Raw genomic sequence first — 23,013 nt, forward strand, 5'->3', positions numbered from 1 at the left:
AAAAAACAGAGCCCAGAGACCCCAAAACCCAGAGCCCAGAGACCCCAAATCCTACAGAACCGGAGCCCAGAGACCCCAAATCCTGCAGAGCCGGAGCCCAGAGACCCTGAAACCCAGAGAGCCAGAGCCCAGAGACCCTGAAACCCAGAGCTCACAGACCCCAAAACCAGAGAGCCAGAGCACAGACACCCCAAAACCTGCACAGCTGGAGCACAGATATCCCAAAACCCAGAGAGCCAGAGCCCAGAGACCATAAATCCTGCAGAGCCAGAGAGCAGAGACCATAAATCCTGCAGAACCAGAGCCCAGAGACCTGAAAACCAGAGAGCCAGAGCCCAGAGACCCCAAAACCTGCACAGCTGGAGCCCAGAGACCCTAAAAACCGGAGCCCAGCAGAGACCCCAAAACCAGAAAGCCGGAGCCCAGAGACCCTAAAACCTGCACAGCCGGAGCTCAGAGACCCCAAAATCCAGAGCTCAGAGACCCCGAAACCAGAGAGCCAGAAACCAGATACCCCAAATCCTGCAGAGCCAGAGCCCAGAGACCCCAAAACCTGCACAGCCAGAGGTCAGAGACTCCAAATCCTGCAGAGTCGGAGCCCAGAGACCCTAAAACCCTGAGAGCCAGAGCCCAGAGACCCCAAAAACTGGAGAACCAGAGACCCCAAAACTGGAGAGCTGGAGCCCAGAGACCCCAAATCCTGAAGAGCCGGAGAACAGACACCCCAAAACCTGGACAGCCAGAGCCCAGAGACCCCAAAAGCAGGAGAACCGGAGCCCAGAGACCCTGAAACCCAGAGAACCAGAGACCTGAAACCCAGAGAGTCGGAGCCCAGAGACCCCAAAACCCAGAAAGTCGGAGCACAGAGACCCCAAAACCCAGAAGGTCGGAGCCCAGAGACCCCAAAACCCAGAAAGTCGGAGCACAGAGACCCCAAAACCCAGAAAGTCGGAGCACAGAGACCCCAAAACCCAGAAGGTCGGAGCCCAGAGACCCCAAAACCCAGAGAGTCGGAGCACAGAGACCCCAAAACCCAGAGAGTCGGAGCCCAGAGACCCCAAAACCCAGAGAGTCGGAGCCCAGAGTTGCTGAGAGCTGCAGCCGGGACAGCAGAGCCCTGAAACCCCGGGAGCTCTGAAACCTGGGAGCCCCCAGGAGCCCCAGCCCAGGCCGGGGGGCAGGAGCCACATCCAGCCCCGTGTGCAGAGGGAGGGGCCCTCACCCCGGCACGAGCAGTGGGTGAGTACCTGGGAGCCCCAGAATCCATGGGGTTCCCTTCATTTCCCCCTCCCCTTCCCCCTTTACCCTTCCCTGTCTGACGGGAGTGGGGCAGGGGAGGGGATGGTCCCACCTGGGACAGGGAGGAGCAGAAGCTTTCCCACCTTTCCCCACCTTTTCCTACCTTTCCTCACCTTTCCCACCTTTTCCCACCTTTCCCCACCTTATCCCACCTTTTCCCACCTTTCCCCACCTTTTCCCACCTTTTCCAGCCTCGGGAGGAGGAAGGAGCTGCCGCAGGACTTTGGGGTGTTCCCCCAGATCCCTGGCAGCTCTCTGGGGCAGGTGAAGCCACCTGGGGGATGAATCCAGAGCCCACCCCCCCCCCGTGACTCCTGTCACCTGCTGAAGAAGTGTCCCCAACAGTTTGGGTCCCCTCAGGGACCACCAGGGGCTTAGGGGGTCAGCCAGGTGTCACCTGGAGATTTGGGGACCCTCTGTGGGCTCCAGAGAGGTGATTTCACCTGGCCCATCCAGGGATTTTAGGGTTTCAAAGGGGCTGAGAGGGGGTGAGAGGAAGCCCAGAACCCCAACTCCCCCCGGGGACCCCCAGGTTGGTGACAGCCCCTCGTTGTCCCCCGTGCAGCATGTGGCAGGTGTGACCCTGCCCACCTGTGCCAGGCCACCATGGAGCCGTGCCCGGGGCAGCCCCAGGAGGCCCTGCTGACGGTCAACGAGCAGGTACGGCCCCCCAAAACGGGCTGGGACCCCAAAACGGGCTGGGAGCCCAAAACGGGCTGAGAGCCCAAAACCGGCCTGGGCTGGGACCCCAAAACTGGGCTGGGGTGGGACCCCAAAACGGGCTGGGACCCCAAAACGGGATGGGCTGGGACCCCAAAACTGGGCTGGGCTGGGAGCCCAAAACGGGATGGGAGCCCAAAACCGGGCTGGGACCCCGAAACGGGCTGGGACCCCGAAACGGGCTGGGACCCCAAAACCGGCCTGGGCTGGGACCCTAAAACCGGGCTGGGACCCCAAAACGGGCTGGGAGCCCAAAATCGGCCCGGGCTGGAACCCCAAAACTGGGCTGGGCTGGTACCCCAAAACCAGACTGGGACCCCAAAACCGGCCCGGGCTGGGACCCCAAAACTGGGCTGGGGTGGGACCCCAAAACCAGGCTGGGAGCCCAAAACGGGCTGGGACCCCAAAACCGGGCCGGGGCTGGGACCCCAAAACCAGGCAGGGGTGGGACCCCTAAACCGGGCCAGGAGTGGGACCCCAAAACCGGCCAGGGGGGTAGGACCTGCACCCCAAAACCAGGCTGGGGAGGGATCCCAAAACTGGCTGGGGGTGGGACCCCAAAACCGGCCGAGGTGGGACCTCAAATCCAGGCTGGGGTGTGACCCCAAAACCGGCCATGGGGTGGGACCCCAAAACCGGGCCGGGGGTGTGACCCCCGCTGTGTGCCCTGGGATGGGCTGGACACCTGCAGGAGATTTGGGGGGGCTCACCCCCAAATGGGCTGGACACCTGCAGGAGATTTGGGGGGGCTCACCTGGCCCTGCGCCGCACCTGTGGGGCTGGGGGGACACTGCAGTGGGATTTTGGGGTGGTGTTAGTTCGGGGTGCTGTGGGTGGGGTGATGCAGGTGGGGGGGTACTCGCTGTGTTTTGAGGTGCTGCAGGTTTGGGTTCTGCAGGTTTGGGGTGCAGCTCGATGGGTTCATACAGGCTCAGGTGGAACAGCCAGGTTTAATGAATCATTAATTAATCCTCAGTTTAAAAAAGGACGATAGAGACCAGGACCACAGAGCAAAGGTGTGAAAAACACATTCACTGTCCTGAGAAAATTTAAAAAGTTTTATAAAGGATGATAGGAGACAAGGAGAACAGAGCAAAGGTGTGAAAAACACGGTCAGTCTCACGTGAAAATTTAAAAAGTTTTATAAAGGACAGTAGTAGACAAGGACCACAGAGCAAAAGTTATGTGAAAAACATGGTCACTCTCTTGTGAAAATGTAAATTATAATTATAAAAAGTTTTATAAAGGATGATAGGAGACAAGGAGAACAGAGCAAAGGTTATGTGAAAAACACGGTCAGTGTCCTGTGAACTTGTCAAAAATTTAATAAAAGACAATAGGAGACAAGGACCACAGAGCAAAGGTTATGTGACAAATACGTTCACTCTCATGTGAAAATTTAAAAGTTTTATAAAGGATGATAGGAGACAAGGACCACAGAGCAAAGGTTATGTGAAAAACACGTTCACACTCGTGAAAATTTAAAAGTTTTATAAAGGACAGTAGTAGACAAGGACCACAGATCAAAAGTAATGTGAAAAGCATGGTCACTCTCTTGTGAAAATGTAAATTATAGAAAGTTTTATAAAGGATGATAGGAAATAAGGACCATAGAGCAAAGGTTATGTGACAAATACATTCACTCTCGTGAAAATTTAAAAGTTATAGTTAAATTTATAGAAAATTTAAAAGTTAAAGTTTATAAAGGATGATAAGAGATAAGGACCATAGAGCAAAGGTTATGCGAAAAACACGTTCACTCTCACGTGAAAATGTAAAAGTTTTATAAAGGACAGTAGTAGACAAGGACCACAGATCAAAAGTTATGTGAAAAGCATGGTCACTCTCTTGTGAAAATGTAAATTATAGAAAGTTTTATAAAGGATGATAGGACACAAGGAGAACAGAACAAAGGTGTGAAAATCACGGTCAGTGTCCTGTGAACGTGTCAAAAATTTAATAAAAGACAATAGGAGACAAGGACCACAGAGCAAAGGTTATGTGACAAATACGTTCACTCTCCTGTGAAAATTTAAAAGTTTTATAAAGGATGATAAGAGATAAGGACCATAGAGCAAAGGTTATGTGAAAAACACGTTCACACTCGTGAAAATTTAAAAGTTTTATAAAGGACAGTAGTAGACAAGGACCACAGATCAAAAGTTATGTGAAAAGCATGGTCACTCTCTTGTGAAAATGTAAATTATAGAAAGTTTTATAAAGGATGATAGGAGATAAGGACCATAGAGCAAAGGTTATGTGACAAATACATTCACTCTCGTGAAAATTTAAAAGTTATAGTTAAATTTATAGAAAATTTAAAAGTTAAAGTTTATAAAGGATGATAAGAGATAAGGACCATAGAGCAAAGGTTATGCGAAAAACACGTTCACTCTCACGTGAAAATGTAAAAGTTTTATAAAGGACAGTAGTAGACAAGGACCACAGATCAAAAGTTGCATGAAAAACACGGTCACTCTCTTGTGAAAATGTAAATTATAAAAAGTTTTATAAAGGATGATAGGACACAAGGAGAACAGAACAAAGGTGTGAAAATCACGGTCAGTGTCCTGTGAACGTGTCAAAAGTTTAATAAAAGACAATAGGAGACAAGGACCACAGAGCAAAGGTTATGTGACAAATACATTCACTCTCATGTGAAAATTTTAAAGTTTTATAAAGGATGATAAGAGATAAGGACCATAGAGCAAAGGTTATGTGAAAAACACGTTCACACTCGTGAAAATTTAAAAGTTTTATAAAGGACAGTAGTAGACAAGGACCACAGAGCAAAAGTTATGTGAAAAGCATGGTCACTCTCTTGTGAAAATGTAAATTATAGAAAGTTTTATAAAGGATGATAGGAGATAAGGACCATAGAGCAAAGGTTATGTGACAAATACATTCACTCTCATGTGAAAATTTAAAAGTTATTGTTAAATTTATATAAAATTTAAAAGTTAAAGTTTATAAAGGATGATAAGAGATAAGGACCACAGAGCAAAGGTTATGTGAAAAACGCGTTCACACTCAAGTGAAAATTTAAAAGTTTTATAAAGGATGATAGGAGACAAGGAGAACAGAGCAAAGGTGTGAAAAACACGATCACTTTCCTGTGAAAATGTGGAATTTAGTAAAGAACAATAGGAGACAAGGACTATAGAGCACAGGTCAGGTGACAAACACATTCACTCTCCTGTGAAAATGTAAGAAGTTTAATAAAGGACAGCAGGGGACAAGGACCACAGGCCAAGGGTTATCATGGCATCAGCCGGGCCCACGCTGTTATCTTCAGGGATACCCCTTAAACACCTTTTCCCTTACATCATCGCTTTGCAGTCATAGCCCTTATGCATATGCATGAACTAGTTTGCATATTCAACGACCTGTTTTGCATGGCCCCTCCTCAGGGCCGCCTTTTTAGAGCCGGCTGTTTCTTGTCTTGATTTTGGCTCCTTCTCTTTATCAACTCCGGTTTTTGGGCCTGGCCCTCACAGCCTTCAGAGGTGAGTGCTGTGAAAAACGCCGATCAATTGGTTTTAGAAGTTTTAAAAGTTTAATGATAATAAAAGGGTTATAAAAATAGCAATATAATTAGAGTAATAACAATTTGGACAATTAGGATTAGGGAAATATGAGACAATAAAAACAAAGAGTTACAGATGTCCCGATACCTTTTTCTGGGCAAAATAAGCCCAAAAAAGGACGCACGTTAACAGAGGATTAACCCTTAAAAGCAACAGCCTGTTGCATATTCATACACCTCATACATGATGCATAAATTCAGGATTCTGTCTGGGCAGTGTCAGCTTCTTCCTCTGAATCCTGACGGCTCTGCAGGGCTGAGCAAGGTGGGAATGTGAAAAACGCCAATCACTTGTTTTTAAAATTTTAAAAGTTTAAGAGTAATGAAATGGTTATAAAAATAGTAATGAAATTAGAGTAATAAAAATTTGGACAATTGGGATTAGGACAATATGAGACAATAAAAACAAAGAGTTAGAGACAGTCCAGGTACCTTTTTCTGGGCAAAATAATCCCGAAAAAGGACCCACGATAACAGAGGATTAACCCTTAAAAGCAACAGCCTGTTGCATATTCATACAGCTCATACATGATGCATAAATTCCATTCAAACACAGGATTCTGGCTGGGCAGTGTCAGCTTCTTCCTCTGAATCCTGACGGTGTCTTCAGGGCTGAGTGAGGTGGGAATGTGAAAAATGCCAATCACTTGTTTTTAAAATTTTAAAAGTTTAAGAGTAATGAAATGGTTATAAAAATAGTAATGAAATTAGAGTAATAGTAATTTGGACAATTAGGATTAGGGAAATATGAGACAATAAAAACAAAGAGTTACTGACAGTCTAGGTTACCTTTTCTGGGCAAAATAAGCCCAAAAAAGGACCCACAATAACAGAGGATTAACCCTTAAAAACAACATCCTCTTGCATATTCATACACCTCATGAATTATGCATAAATTCAATTCAAACACAGGATTCTGTCTGGGCAGTGTCAGCTTCTTCCTCTGAATCCTGACGGCTCTGCAGGGCTGAGCAAGGTTGGAAGAAGTTCATTTCTCCTGATAATGGGGCAATAAATTCTCTTTCTCTGAAGGATTCAGGTGTCCTGTGGCTGCTATCTCAGTGGGAGTACCTCATTCCTCTCTTTAAAACAATATCCCACATACATAGTTCCTATTTTAACTAAAAAATATCCCACATACATAGTTCCTATTTTAACTACAAAAGTGTCGGGTCGGAGGAGGAAAAGCAGCACCCAATATGAGTGATCAGCAAATCCCAAAGTTTATTGATAGCTCACACATATTTATATTGGTGTTAATGAAGCTTATACATATTGCAAAAGCTGAGCTCATTATTGGTTAAAGCACACTTAGATCAACCACACCTACTTCTATGCTCTAATGATTATTTTGTTTCTATGTTTACATTCCTGTGGCTATTCTACCTAGGCTATCTTCATTTTTCTGGCAAAAGATTCTCTCCCCCATCTTCCTGTTGCAGCAAGGTCACCATGACCCTTGTCAGTGATTGGACACTGGTTACTTAATCCCCACCTTGTCTCCTTGAAACTCATCCAAGGGTATCGTGTCAAAGTGGCCTTTCTCAGCCAGCCAATTATCACAAAGCTCTCCACACAAAAGGTACCTTTTAACTACAAAACTACATTTACCATCCTGTTAAAATGTTAGTACAGCACTACTAATCAATACAACATAATACATACAGAAAACATCTGTGCAGAGCCATGTAATATGCACTTCTCACAGTGCTGAGGGTTGGCAGATCTGCACAGGTGTGCTCATTGTGTGTCACAGGTGTGCTCATTGTGTGTCACAGGTGTGCTCATTGTGTGTGTTCATCTGCACAGGTGTGCTCATTGTGTGTCACAGGTGTGCTCATTGTGTGTGCTCATTGTGTGTCCTCACGTGCACAGGTGTGTTCATTGTGTGTCCCCATGTGCACAGGTGTGCTCATTGTGTGTGCTCATTGTGTGTGTTCATCTGCACAGGTGTGCTCATTGTGTGTGCTCATTGTGTGTGCTCACGTGCACAGGTGTGCCCACTGTGTGTCCTCAGTGTGTGTGCTCACGTGCACAGGTGTGCTCATTGTGAATCCTCATGTGCACAGGTGTGTTCATTGTGTGTGCTCATGTGCACAGGTGTGCTCATTGTGTGTCCCCATGTGCAAGGTGTGTTCATTGTGTGTGCTCGTTGTGTGTGCTCACGTGCACAGGTGTGCTCATTGTGTGTCACAGGTGTGTTCATTGTGTGTGCTCACGTGCACAGGTGTGTTCATTGTGTGTGTTCATCTGCACAGGTGTGCTCATTGTATGTGTTCATTGTGTGTCCCCATGTGCACAGGTGTGCCCATTGTGTGTCCTCACCTGCACGTGTGTGCCCATTGTGTGTGCTCATTGTGTGTCCTCATGTGCACAGGTGTGCTCATTGTGTGTGCTCATTGTGTGTCCCCATGTGCACAGGTGTGCTCATTGTGTGTTCTCATTGTGTGTGTTCATTGTGTGTGCTCATGTGCACAGGTGTGCTCATTGTGTGTCCTCACATGCACAGGTATGTTCATTGTGTGTCCCCATGTGCACAGGTGTGTTCATTGTGTGTCCCCATGTGCACAGGTATGTTCATTGTGTGTCCCCATGTGCACAGGTGTGTTCATTGTGTGTCCTCACATGCACAGGTGTGTTCATTGTGTGTCTCCATGTGCACAGGTGTGTTCATTGTGTGTGCTCATTGTGTGTGCTCATGTGCACAGGTGTGCTCATTGTGTGTCCTCACGTGCACAGGTATGTTCATTGTGTGTCCTCACCTGCACGTGTGTGCCCATTGTGTGTGCTCATTGTGTGTCTCCATGTGCACAGGTGTGTTCATTGTGTGTGCTCATTGTGTGTCCCCATGTGCACAGGTGTGTTCATTGTGTGTCCCCACGTGCACAGGTGTGCTCATTGTGTGTGCTCATTGTGTGTCCCCATGTGCACAGGTGTGCTCATTGTGTGTCCTCACGTGCACAGGTGTGTTCATTGTGTGTCCTCACGTGCACAGGTGTGCTCATTGTGTGTGTTCATTGTGTGTCCTCACGTGCACAGGTGTGTTCATTGTGTGTGCATTGGGTGTTATCCCATCCCAACGTGCATTTTAACACAAGCACACTGATATTGTACAGTGCAGTATCAGTATTGCACTGCTGTGTCTAAGCTTTATTAGCAACAGAAATAAAAATGATGTCTTCATAACAAAGTTATTTTAACATCCCACATATAAAATCCATTTTAATATTTGCAAAAAGCCAATATTATAATATGTATCTGTATCAGCTATTGCACTGAGCTTAATTAGCAACAGAGACACAAACTATATCATACAACAAAGTTACTTTAGCATATATAGAATCCATTTTAATATTTGCAAAAAGCCAATAATATAATGTTTATCTATATCAGATATTGCACTGAGCTTATGTAACACCAAAAATACAAACTATATCTTTATAGCAAAGTTACTTTAACACCACACATATAAAATCCATTTTAATATTTGCAAAAAACCAATATTATAGTGTGTGTCTATATCACCTATTTCACTGAGCTTAATTAGCAACAGAAACACAAATTATATAGCAAAATTACTTTAACACCACATATATACAAAATCCATATTTGCAAAATGCCAATATTATTGTATGTATCAGCTATTGCACTGAGCTCAATTAGCAACAGAAACACAAAGTATATCTTTATAGACAAGTTACTTTAATACATATAAAATCCATTTAATATTTGCAAAAAGTCAGTATTATAATATGTATCTGTATCAGCTGTTGCACTAAGATTAATTAGCAACAGAAATACAAACTATATCTTTATAGCAAAGTCACTTTAACACCACACACATAAAATCCATTTTAATATTTGCAAAATGCCAATATTATAATGTGTATATATATCAGCTACTGCACTGAGCTTAATTAACAGTAGAAATACAAACTATATCTTTATACCAAAGTTACTTTAACAGCGACTCCAAAACCTGCACAGCCCCTTATAAAATCCATTTAATATTTGCAAAAAGTCAGTATTATAATATGTATATATATCAGCTATTGCACTGAGCTTAATTAACAAATACAAACTATATCTTTATAACAAAGTTCCTTTAACACCACACATATAAAATCCATTTAATATTTGCAAAAAGCCAATATTATAATGTGTATCTCTATCAGCTATTGCACTGAGCTTAATTAGCAACAGAAATACAAATTACATCTCTATAGCAAAGTTACTTTAACACCACACCCATTAAACCCATTTTAATATTTGCAAAAAGCCAATATTATAGTATGTATCTATATCAGCTATTGAACTGAGTTTAATTAAGAAATGCAGACTATATCTTTATAGCAAAGTTACTTTAACACATATAAAATCCATTTAATATTTGCAAAATGCCAATATTATAATATGTATCTGTATCAGCTATTGCACTGAGCTTAACACCAGAAATACAAACTATATAACAAAGTTACTTTAACACCACACATATAAAATCCATTTATATAAAATATATAAATGGATATTAAATCCACATGCAAAATGCAAAATGGATATAAAAATATGGATAATAAATATTATGCAAAATTGATATACAATCTACATGCAAAATGCCAATATTATAATGTGTATATATATCAGCTACTGCACTGAGCCAAATTGACAGTAGAAATACAAACTATATCCTTATACCAAAGTTACTTTAACAGAGACTCCAAAACCTGCACAGCCCCTTGTAAAATCCATTTAATATTTGCAAAAAGTCAGTATTATAATATGTATATATATCAGCTATTGCACTGAGCTTAATTAACAAATACAAACTATATCTTTATAACAAAGTTCCTTTAACACCACACATATAAAATCCATTTAATATTTGCAAAAAGCCAATATTATAATGTGTATCTCTATCAGCTATTGCACTGAGCTTAATTAGCAACAGAAACACAAACTATATCTTTATAGACCAGTTACTTTAACATATATAAAATCCATTTAATATTTGCAAAAAGCCAGTATTATAATGGGTATCTATATCAGCTGTTGCACTGAGCTTAATTAGCAACAGAAATACAAATTACATCTCTATAGCAAAGTTACTTTAACACCACACACATAAAATCCATTTTAATATTTGCAAAATGCCAATATTATAATGTGTATCTCTATCAGCTATTGCACTGAGCTTAATTAACAAATGCAAACTATATCTTTATAGCAAAGTTACTTTAACACATAGAGAATCCATTTTAATATCTGCAAAAAGCCAATATTATAATGTGTATCTCTATCAGCTATTGCACTGAGTTTCATTAACAAATACAAACTATATCTTTATAGCAAAGTTACTTTAACACATATACAATCAATTTTAGTATTTGCAAAATGCCAATATTATAATATGTATCTGTATCAGCTATTACACTGAGCTTAACACCAGGAATACAAACTATATAACAAAATTACTTTAACACCACACATATAAAATCCATTTTAATATTTGCAAAATGCCAATATTATAATGTGTATATATATCAGCTACTGCACTGAGCTTAATTAACAGTAGAAATACAAACTATATCTTTATAGCAAAGTTACTTTAACAGAGACTCCAAAACCTGCACAGCCCCTTATAAAATCCATTTAATATTTGCAAAAAGTCAGTATTATAACATGTATATATATCAGCTATTGCACTGAGCTTAATTAGCAACAGAAATACAAATTACATCTCTATAGTAAAGTTACTTTAACACCACACCCATTAAACCTATTTTAATATTTGCAAAATGCCAATATTATAATGTGTAACTATATCAGCTGTTGCACTGAGCTTAATTAGCAACAGAAATACAAATTACATCTCTATAGCAAAGTTACTTTAACACATATAGAATCCATTTTAATATTTGCAAAATGCCAATATTATAATGTGTATATATATCAGCTATTGCACTGAGCTTAACACCAGAAATACAAACTATATAACAAAGTTACTTTAACACCACACACATAAAATCCATTTAAATATTTGCAAAATGCCAATATTATAATGTGTATCTCTATCAGCTATTGCACTGAGCTTAATTAGCAACAGAAACACAAACTATATCTTTATAGACAAGTTACTTTAACACATATAGAATCCATTTTAACATTTGCAAAATGCCAATATTATAATATGTATCTATATCAGCTACTGCACTGAGCTTAATTAACAGTAGAAATACAAACTATATATTTATAACAGACTTATTTTAACACATATAAAATCCCTTTTAATATTTGCAAAAAGCCAATATTATAAGGTGTAACTATATCAGCTGTTGCACTGAGCTTAATTAGCAACAGAAATACAAATTACATCTCTATAGCAAAGTTACTTTAACACATATAGAATCCATTTTAATATTTGCAAAATGCCAATATTATAATATGTATCTATATCAGCTATTGCACTGAGCTTAACACCAGAAATACAAACTGTATAACAAAGTTACTTTAACACCACACACATAAAATCCATTTAATATTTGCAAAAAGCCCATATTATAGTGTGTATCTATACTGGGTGGAGCTGATTTTCACCCAGGGGAGAGGAGGAGGGAGAGGAGGCAGGGAAGAGGGTGGGAGATGCCCCAGGGCTGCAGGAGTCCCTAAAAACACGAACCAGGGAGCAATGACAATCCCATTCCCACTCACCCTGAGCCCCAAAGACGGGAAAACTGAGAGCCTGGGGTCCATCCTTGGAACATTGGTAATTCAGGGCTTTTCCCCATTGTTTCTTTCGTCTTTCAATGTCCAATTTCATTTATCAGCAAACCTAAAGTTTATTTGGAAAAGCAAATCTCTTTTTCCATTCATCAATCAGTGGAATCCTTTTTGATTTTAAACTTCTGCAGCTGGCTCTGCACATACTCACCCCACCACACACTTCCAAAACTTTTCACCATTTCTACATTTTAGCCAACAAAAGAATTTGTGCCCATTGGCTATAAATTACAGAGTTGTTTTAATTACCAGTTTATCCTCTATTGGTTATTGATTTCTCTTCTTGTGCTGTTTCATTTCCATTTTCAGTCTCTTTATTGCCCTTTTCCCAGCCAGGGAGAGTTCCAGTATAGTCATGGACTGCTTCTTTATCTCTGGGCTCTGCAGAATGTCCTTGTGCTCCATAAATCCTGCATTCCTCACGTCCAATTCCAGCAAAAACATCTCCCTGTCCCAGGCTTTGTTTATTGAAAACCATCGAGGTTTTTCAGCACAGCTCCGAGTCTGAGCCACTTCCCCAAACTGGGCTCCCAAAATGGCATTTGGTGACAAACCTTGCCAAGGGCTGGCTGCACTGCTGGGGATTCGTGGAAAAGTTAATTAAAGCAATAATTAGGATGGTTAATAGGGAAGTTTTATCCTTTCCAATGCAAGTTTGTGAGTGGTTCAGGAAGGGTTGGGTGTGTCAGGAAAATTAATCCACAAACACCAGAGGTTTGTGTGCAGAAAGGAGCCAGAGGAGTCCTTTTGCTTTATTCCAATAAAGGCAGAGGCCATGGAGCATCCCCTGGGATCTCTCACATTTTTGGAGGATGCAGCCTCCTTTTTATCCCAATTTCCCTTTCTTTTTCCCCATTTCTGAGGTGTTTGAGAGGTTCAGACTCCACAAAACACTGATACCAGAGATTCCCCTCTAATGTACAACCCTGCCCTTTAATTTTGAATTCTTAGGGAATTTAGGGGTTTTCCCCATTTCTGAGGTACTTGAGAGATTCAGACTTGCCAGAACACCTGATACCAGAGATTCCCCTCTAATGTATAACCCTGCCCTATAATTTTGAATTCTTAGGGAATTTAGGGAGTTTTCCCCATTTCTGAGGTACTTGAGAGGTTCAGACTCCCCAAACCACCTGATACCAGAGATTCCCCTCAATGTATAACCCTCCCTTTTCATTTTTAATTCTTATGGAATTTAGGGGTTTTCCCCGTTGTTTCTTTCATCTTTCAATATCCAATTTCATTTATCAGGAAACCTAAAGTTTATTTGTAAAAGTTTATTTTATCTTTTTCCATTCATCCATCAGTGGAATCCTCCCCATTGTTTCTTTTATCTCCCAGTGCTGGTTTTATCCCCCAGCAGACCCAGAGCTGGTTTGGAAACACAAATCCCTCATTGCTCTCAGGTGGGAGCAGGGAACAGATTTCCTTGTGTTTGATCCCTGTTCCCTCTGCAGTCCTGTCTGGGATGGGCCCTTGGGACATTTCCTTGTGTTTTTCCAAGTTCATTTCATTCCCTTGTCCATAACTCTGAAAACTCAGAAAAATCACCCCAAATCTAAAGCCTTCCAAGGCAAAACTGATACAAATTCCTGCAACTGGATGGTTCCAAACATTCATTAATGTTTGTACCAACTCCCGGGTTTAATTTGGTTCAATTCCCTGATTTTTAATTAGTTGAGACAAATTTATACATAAGATAAATGTACATTTAACCTAAGAGAAAAATAAAAGCTTTTTCCACACCATTCTTTTTATTTCCAGTAAAAAAAGACAAATCAACTTAGCAAAAAAACCCCCCAAACTGACAGCAGATTAAATAGTCTGCTCTAGATAATTCTAGCAATATTTAGTTGCCCAACAAGCTGCTCACAATAAAAATTACTAAAATTATTAAATTGATAATAGAGACAGTTCTTTTGGGGACACTTAAAAGTCTCATTGGTCCCAAACAGCTCAATCAGGTCCTAGAAAAGGGAAAATTTAACCCAGGTTATTGACAAGCAGGAAAAGGAAAAATCAGCTGCGGGCTGATGGAATTCCCAGCTCATTTTCTGCTCTGGCAGCTGCAGGGTGAAATTCTGGCATTGCTGGAGTGGCCACCCCAAATCCTGGGGTAACCTGGGAGCTTTCCCATCAAAGCCAGTGCCCTCCCACTCAGAACTGGTCAAACTGGTCAGCCCTGGTGGGTCTGGGAGGGTGAGACCCCCCAGTGCCCAAGGAGCTGTGGAAATCTCGTCCTTTCCCTTCAGGAATTGTGAATTTCCCTCTTTTTGTGCTGCCCTACTCCAGCACTGCCCTCCTGTGCCAGGTCTGTCCTGCGGGAATTGCAGCCCCACCACCCTCGGGGGGTCAGGAATGGTCAGAGCCAGAGGGGAAAAGCGACCTTGGTGACAGGGGACAGTGAGCCCTGGGTGACCCTCGGGTGCCACCCTCAGTGAGGGGACAGTGAGCCCTGGGTGACCCTCGGGGTGCCACCCTCAGTGAGGGGACAGTGAGCCCTGAGTGACCCTCGGGGTGCCACCCTCAGGGAGGGACAGTGAGTGACCCTCGGGGTGCCACCCTCAGTGAGGGGACAGTGGGCACTGAGTGACCCTCGGGTGCCACCCTCAATGAGGGGAGAGTGGGCCCTGGGTGACCCTCGGGGTGCCACCCTCAGTGAGGGACAGTGAGCCCTGAGTGACCCTCGGGGTGCCACCCTCAGTCCCCACCCAGGGTCAGTGTCACCTCCCTGAGGGTCAGCTGGGCTTGGTGCCAGAGGGAACCCCACAGAGACCTGGGTGACACCAGTGGGGACCCCAACACCAGCACTGACCCCACTGACCACTGACCACTGACCCCATCCGAGACCCTCACTGACCACTGACCCCATCTGAGACCCCCACTGACCATTGCACCCCACCCCAGGGACCCTCACTGACCTCACTGACCACTGACCATATCCAAGGTACCCTCACTGACCTCACTGACCACTGACCCCTGACCACTGACCCCATCTGAGACCCTCATTGACCACTGACCCCATCTGAGACCCTCACTGACCTCACTGACCACTGACCACTGCACCCCATCTGAGACCCTCACTGACCTCACTGACCACTGACCACTGCACCCCATCTGAGACCCTCAATGACCACTGACCCCTTCTGAGACCCTCACTGACCACTGCACCCCACCCCAGGGACCCTCACTGACCACTGACCACATCTGTGTGACCCTCACTGACCATTGACCACTGACCACTGACCACTGCACCCATCTGAGACCCTCACTGACCTCACTGACCACTGACCACATCCAAGGGACCCTCACTGACCACTGCAGCCCACCTGAGGGACCCTCACTGACCACTGACCACATGCAAGGGACCCTCGCTGACCACTTGTGTTAAAATTTTAGAAGTTTAATGAATGAGTTTAGAAGTTTAATGAGTTTCGTAATGAAAATAGTAATAAAAATTAGGACAATAAGAATTTGGACAATCAAAGTTAGGACAATAAAAGACAATAAAAAGCAAAGAATTGTGGATGTCCAGGTGCTTTGCACTGTGCCCCAAAGCACCCCTTGCTACCAAAGGATTAACCCTCAAAAGCAATAACCCAATAACCTATAGCATATTCATAGATCTCATGCATGATTCAAACATTCCTTTCACACCAGGGTGTTTCTGCTTCATTTTAGCTTCCCCCCCATCTTGTAAATCAGCCTTGGTTCCTCGCAGTCTGAGCTGTCCTGATAAGGAGCAATAATTCGTGTGTGGGGATTTTGGTGTCTGTGCTGTTATCTCTATCCAGATAGGACAATGTGAAGAATTCCTTGATTATCTTTTCCATTCCTTGAGCTAGTTGCAAAAAGTATCTTACATTACATATTTTCTATTTTAATATTATGCTATAGCTTAAGACCTGTGTTTACTACACTACTTAAAAGAGATGAATACAGCATAACTTTCCAACATAACATATATAATAATCATTTTAATATTTGCATATTTATTATTATATTATTATTATATTATATATTATATTATTATAATTTGCATTTTTCACAATAACTGTATCAGCTATTTCACTACTGTGTCTAAGTTTAGTTAACAACAGAAAAAAGTTAATATTTAATATTATATTAATATATTAATACAATTATATTAATATATAACTTTAATATACATATAGCATTAATCTTAAAATTTGTATAAAGCTGATATAATATGTATTTAGAAGGGAAGGGAAGGGAAGGGAAGGGAAGGGAAGGGAAGGGAAGGGAAGGGAAGGGGGAAGGAACACCCAGGAAGTTCCTGGGGGAAGTTTTGCCCCCTCTGATGTAACACCGGGATCACCCCCAGTTCTTGGGGAGGGCCCAGAAATGAGTCTGGGGGCACTTTGGGGGCTCTGCTGCTTCTGGCCCTGCTGGGACCCCCCACTCCAAATGAGGGGCTGGGCCAGTGGGGACATCCTGGGACTGGGGATGTCCCTCAGGACTGGGGATGTCCCTGGGACTGGGGATGTCCCTGGGACTGGGAACGTCCCTTAGAACTGGGGATGTCCTTTGGGACTGGGAATGTCCCAGAGATTGGGAATGTCTCTGGGACTGGGAATGTCCTTTGGGACTGGGAATGTCCTTTGGGACTGGGAACATTCCTGGGACTGGGAATGTCCCTCAGGACTGGGGATGTCCCTGGGACTGGGAATGTCCTTTGGGACTGGGGATGTCCTTTGGGACTGGGGATGTCCCTGGGACTGGGAACATCCCTCAGGACTGGGAATGTCCTTTGGGACTGGGAACATCCCTCAGGACTGGGGATGTCCCTGGAACTGGGGATGTCCCTCAGGACTGGGGATGTCCCTGGGACTGGGGGTGGTCTCTGGGACAGGGCCCGTCCCAGGGCCCGGGGGTGGGTGTGTGTGCGGCGCTGTGGCCGCCGTGCAGGGCAGGAGCCGCTGATAGCAGCAGCTCTGGCGGCCGGGATAAGGAGCCGGCTCCCTCCCGCCCGGGCTGCTCCTCTCGGCTCAGAGCCCGGCGATGCCTCCCCCGCTCCCGGCCATGGCAGCGGGCTTCGGGTCCCTCACCGTGTGCGTTCCTGTCCCTGCCACGCTCCTGCAGGTGCGGGGGCACGGCCCGGGGGGGCTGCGGGTGTGCAGCAGGAGCTCTGTGGGTTTGGGGTGATTTAGGTTTGGGGTGCCGGTTCTGTTTCGGGGGTGCTGGTTCTGTTTTGGGGGTGCCGGCTCTGTTTGGGGGTGCTGGTTCTGTTTGGGGGCGCTGGTTCTGTTCAGGGGGCGCTGGTTCTGTTTGGGGGTGCCGGTTCTGTTTGGGGGCGCTGGTTCTGTTTTGGGGTGCCGGTTCTGTTTGGGGGTGCCGGTTCTGTTCAGGGGGTGCCGGTTCTGTGTGGGGGTGCTGGCTCTGTTCAGGAGGTGCTGGTTCTGTTTGGGGGCGCTGGTTCTGTTTTGGGGGTGTTGCAGCTGTGGAGGTTTTGCTGTAGGTTTGGGGGTGCCGGTTCTGTTTGGAGGTGCCGGTTCTGTCTGGGGGTGTTGCAGCTGTGGAGGTTTTGTTGTAGGTTTGGGGGTGCCCGTTCTGGTTTGGGGATGCCGGTTCTGGTTTGGGGGTGCCGGTTCTGTCTGGGGGTGTTGCAGCTGTGGAGGTTTTGCTGTAGGTTTGGGGGTGCCGGTTCTGGTTTGGGGTGCCGGTTCTGTCTGGGGGTGCTGCAGCTGTGGAGGTTTTCTGTAGGTTTGGGGGTGCTGCAGGTAAGGGCGTGCTTTAGGTGTGGGGGTGCTGTGAATTTGGGGGTGCCACGGGCAGCGTTTCATCTGCCCCAGGTGTCAGCCGGGGGTGCCCCTGGAGTTGGGGTGCTGCCAGCAAAGCTCTGAGGTGTTGGGGGGCTGGGACTCCCCCACCCGTTCCTCGCTCCTCTGGGGTCCAAGTGGGCTCTGCACCCCAAAACCAGGGAGGCAGGGGGGCCCCGGGGGCACGGCCGGGGGTGACGCACCCGGAGCTAATTTTGGGGTTCGTTTGCAGGTTATTGTCATGTCCAGCCACGAGACCATCCGGGTGCTGGAGGTGGGGGTGGATGGGGACCCCAAAACGGCCGGGGAGGGAGCGGGGGGGTCCCCGGCACAGGGGGGGCCCCCAGGTGTGGAGGACGCTCCCGCCAGCGCCCCGAGCTCGTCCGGCGGGGAGGCGGCAGGTGAGAGACCCCCCCTTCCCTTCCCTTCCCTTCCCTTCCCTTCCCTTCCCTTCCCTTCCCTTCCCTTCCCTTCCCTTCCCGGGATCGTTCCCGGTTCCCCCCGAGTCTCCCATTCCCGGGATCATTCCCGGTTACCCCGAGTCTCTCCCATTCCCGGGATCATTCCCGGTTCCCCTGGGTCTCCCATTCCCCGGATCGTTCCGGTTCCCCAGGTCTCCCCTGGATCGTTCCCCCCGAGTCTCTCCCATTCCCGGGATCGTTCCCAGCAGTTCCCCGTGATTTATTACAAATATGGATTTTGATCTAGTACCGATATCCAACTGTGACGGACAAAAACTCTCTGACAGTTTAGAGTTAGAAAGTGGATGTTTATTGTGGGATAACTCCCAAATACACACTGCAATTTACAGGTGATCACAGAGTCCTTTTGTTTATACAAGTATGGAATACCCAAAATACAAACACTTATTGATAATTTTGATACATCCCAATCCCAATATGGGTATTGATCTAGCACCAATATCCAAAAACTCTCCAAGAGTTTGGAGTTAGAAAGTGGATGTTTATTGTGGGATAACTCCCAAATACACACTGCAATTTACAGATGATCACAGAGTCCTTTTATCTATACAAATATTGAACACCCAAAATAAAAATGTATATTCATAACTTTGGTACATCCCATTCCCAATATGGATATTGATCACTGGATTTTGATATCCAAAATCTATGGATTTTGATATCCATAGATGTCAATTCAATACAAGTATTGAATACCCAAAATACAAATACTTATTCATAACTTTGGTACATCCCATTCCCAATATGGGTATTGATCTAGCACCAATATCCAAAAACTCTCTAACAGTTTAGAGTTAGAAAGTGGATGCTTATTGTGGGATAACTGCCAAATACACACTGCAATTTACAGGTGATTACAGAGTCCTTTTATCTATACAAGTATTGAATACCCCAAATATAAATGCATATTCATAACTTTGGTACATCCCATTCCCCTCTTCCTATGGTAATTAGTTCAAAAGCCATTAAGCATGTGCAGTTTGTCCCTTGAAATGGGGTCCCTTTCATGGGGAGGGGTCCCAAAATGAGGAAGTAAACGAAGTCTTCCTCATTCTGACCTTTCTACCCTTTCAATGCAAATCTGACAAATGAACCCTTGGTAGAACTCCCATTCCCATCTTCAATTGGTTTCAGAACAGAGGAGCCCTACAATTGTCTGATGTCCCTAAAAGCCATTTATCAGTTTCTATATTCTCCATTATAAACCCAGCTAACCAAACATTGTGCTGACAAGCAATCAATTATTAGTTAACTACGAACTCTTAACTTCATCAAGGCCTACCCATTTATTTTAATTAGCTCCAATTAAGCTTATCTCTAACTAAAATCTTAGCTCCTCTAAAATCTCCAAATTCCTTAAAGTTTATGTCTCACCCGGGTCTCTCCCATTCCCGGGATCGTTCCCGGTTCCCCCCGGGTCTCCCATTCCCGGGATCATTCCCGGTGCCTCTCGGGTCTCTCCTATTCCCGGGATCGTTCCCGGTTCCCCCCAGGTCTCTCCTATTCCTGGGATCGTTCCCAGCAGTTCCTCCCGCGTCTTTCCCTCCTGGGATCGTTCCCGGTTCCCCCCGGGTCTTTCCCTCCTGGGATCGTTCCCGGTTCCCCCCGAGTCTCTCCCATTCCCGGGATCATTCCCGGTCCCCCCCGGGTCTCTCCCATTCCCGGGATCGTTCCCGGTTCCCCCCGGGTCTCTCGTTCCTGAGATCGTTCCCGGCAGTTCCCCCGGGTCCTCCTTCCCTGGATCGTTCCCCCCGGGTCTCTTTCGGGATCGTTCCCGGTTCCCCCTGGGTCTCTCCTTCCCGGGATCGTTCCCGGTTCCCCTGGGTCTTTTCCTCCTGGGATCATTCCCGGTACCCCCTGGGTCTCGCATTCCTGGGATCATTCCCCGTGGCCCCCGCCTCGTGTCTCTCCCATCCCGGGATCGTTCCCAGCAGTTCCCTGGGTCTCTCCTTCCCTGGATCGTTTCCCCCCGGGTTTCTCCCTCCCGGGATCATTCCGGACGGTTCTCCCGGGTCTCTCCCTCCGGGATCATTCCCAGTTCCATCCCTGGGAGCCAAGGCGGTGTCTGGCTTGTGTCACCTGGGCTGTGGGTCCTCCCCCCGGCCGCTCTCGTTTTGGGGAGATCCCGCTTTATTCCTCGCTGCTTGCTGGCCAGCGCCCCAAATCCGGCAGGACACGCGCCTGTCCCCTGTCCGCTGTCCCATCCTCTCTCCTGCCGGGGCAGGAGGAAGCCACCCCCGGGGGATGGTGGCTGTCACCGCCCTGGTCTCACTGCGGCTGGCCCGGGTCCCTGCCCCTCCTGCGTCCCCTCCCCGGGCTCTGAGCGCACCTGAGGACACCTGGGGGAGGCTGTGCAGAGTTTGGGTGTCTCCCTCTCACCCGCACCTGTTCTCCCCCAGGGAAAGCCAAAGCAGCATCGCCCACGCCGGTGGCCTCGAGCCCCGCCCCGAGCCAGCCCGGCGTGACACACCTGGCCGTGCAGGCCACGCCACAGGTAACTGTCCCCCGGGGCTGCGGGGCCAGGGGGGACCCCGGGGAGGGGGTCAGGTAAGGGGGAGCCCTTTTGTCCCCCCGCGCAGACCTGGGCGGGAAGGGAGGCCCCTGGTGCCCCTTGTGTCCCTATGGAGAAGGGGTTCTGAGCTAGGGGGGTCCCCGAGGTAAAGGGGATCCCCTCTCTGCCCCCCCCCCTATCCCCACAGAGCGGGGTCAGCAGTAATGGGGAGACCCCTTAATCCCCTCCAGAGGGGCTCCTCCACAGCCCCCCAGTGTCCCCCAGTTCACAGAGCTCCCCCATCTCCCCACGGAGAGGGGTTCCCAGTTCAGGGGGGCTCCCCCTTTACCTTCCCCAGCCCCCAGAGGTTCACCAGGGAGCCCCCCCCGGTTCCCCCAGGGGTTCCCAGTTCAGGGGGGCTCCCCCTTTGCCCCCTCCCCCAGAGGGATTCCCCGGGCAGTTCCCCCTTTGCCCCCTCCCCAGAGGGGTGTCCCAGGCGGGGCGGGGGGGCCCCGCGGGGGTTTCCCTGATGCTGAGCAGGGCGTTGATTTGTGTTTCTCTTTCAAATCTCATTTATCTCCGCAGGTGTTGGCTCAGGAAAGCTTAGCCACAGGTGTGACAGGAGTAATGGTTCCGGCAGGGACAGTTACTCAACCTCTTCTTATCCCCATCAGTATTGCAGGTCAGGTGACAGGCCAGCAGGCGCTGGCCCTGGTGACAATTCCCACAGCAACGCTCGCCGCGCTCCCGGGACTGACGCCGGCGGCACCTGCGGGGGCGATTTTCAAACCGCCCGTAGCCAATCTCACAGGTAACCGCAGGTAACCCCGCCCCGCCCGCCGGCACCGGCACCGGGGAGCTGAGAGGAGAGCAGAGGGCAGAGCTGGGGCTCCAGGTGAAACCTGGGGTCGATCTGGGGCTCCAGGTGTGGATGCAGCTTAAGGAGCCCAGTGGGCTTGGATTTGGGGGATTTGAGTATCAAGGTGTAGATTTGGGACTCCAGGTGTGGCACCTGGTGTAGATTTGGGGCTCTAGAAGTGGCACCTGGTGTAGATTTGGGGTTCCAGGTGTGGCACCTGGTGTAGATTTGGGGCTCCAGGTGTAGCACCTCGTGTAGATTTGGGGCTCTAGAAGTGGCACCTGGTGTAGATTTGGGGTTCCAGATGTGGCACCTGGTATAGATTTGGGACTCCTGGTGTAGCACCTGGTGTAGATTTGGGGCTCTAGAAGTGGCACCTGGTGTAGATTTGGGGCTCCAGGTGTGGCTGCAGAAGCTGCATGGGCTTGGGGGATTTGAGTATCGGAGGTGCAGCTTTGAGGCTCCACCTGTGGCACCTGATGCAGACTTGGGGCTCCACATGTGGCACCTGGTGTAGATTTGGGGCTCCAGGTGAGGCACCTGGTGTAGATTTGGGACTCCAGGTGTGGATGCAGCTTAAGGAGCCCAGTGGGCTTGGATTTGGGGGATTTGAGTATCAAGGTGTAGATTTGGGGCTCTAGAAGTGGCACCTGGTGTAAATTTAGGGCTCCAGGTGTGGCTGCATGGGAGCTGAATGGGCTTGGGCAATTTGAGTACTGAAGGTGCAGCTTTGGGGCTCCAGGTGTGACACCTGGTGTAGATTTGGAGCTCCAGGTGTGGCATGTGCTTGCAACAGGTGAGATCCAGGTAGATTTGGGGCTCCAGGTGTCGCACTTGGTGTAGATTTGGAGCTCAAGGTGCAGATTTGGAGTTCCAGGTGGGGCTCCAGGTGCAGATTTGGAGCTCCAGGTGTAGTTCCAAGTGCAGATTTGGGATTGCAGGGGCAGATTTGGGGCTTCAGGTGCAGATTTGGGGCTCCAGGTGTAGCTCCAGGTGCAGATTTGGGGCTCCAGGTGTAGCTC

The 23,013-nt window shown here is 47.0% G+C and overlaps 1 protein-coding gene across 1 annotated transcript in view; it reads left to right on the top strand.

Moving 5' to 3' along the window:
* Nucleotides 1-132: 132 nt before the first annotated feature.
* Nucleotides 133-23,013, top strand: part of POU6F1 (POU class 6 homeobox 1) — a 33,762-nt gene continuing 10,881 nt past the window's right edge. Inside the window, 5 exon segments of the mRNA XM_071456172.1 lie at nucleotides 133-1,239; nucleotides 1,865-1,959; nucleotides 18,392-18,560; nucleotides 21,041-21,135; nucleotides 21,718-21,943. Coding sequence (XP_071312273.1) covers nucleotides 1,906-1,959; nucleotides 18,392-18,560; nucleotides 21,041-21,135; nucleotides 21,718-21,943 — 544 coding nt within the window. The 5' untranslated portion in view covers nucleotides 133-1,239; nucleotides 1,865-1,905.

Source organism: Agelaius tricolor, unplaced genomic scaffold (genome assembly GCF_023055355.1).
Source record: "Agelaius tricolor isolate 1412-34295 unplaced genomic scaffold, bAgeTri1.0.p SCAF_55, whole genome shotgun sequence".
In the NCBI taxonomy this organism is placed as follows: Eukaryota; Metazoa; Chordata; class Aves; order Passeriformes; family Icteridae; genus Agelaius; species Agelaius tricolor.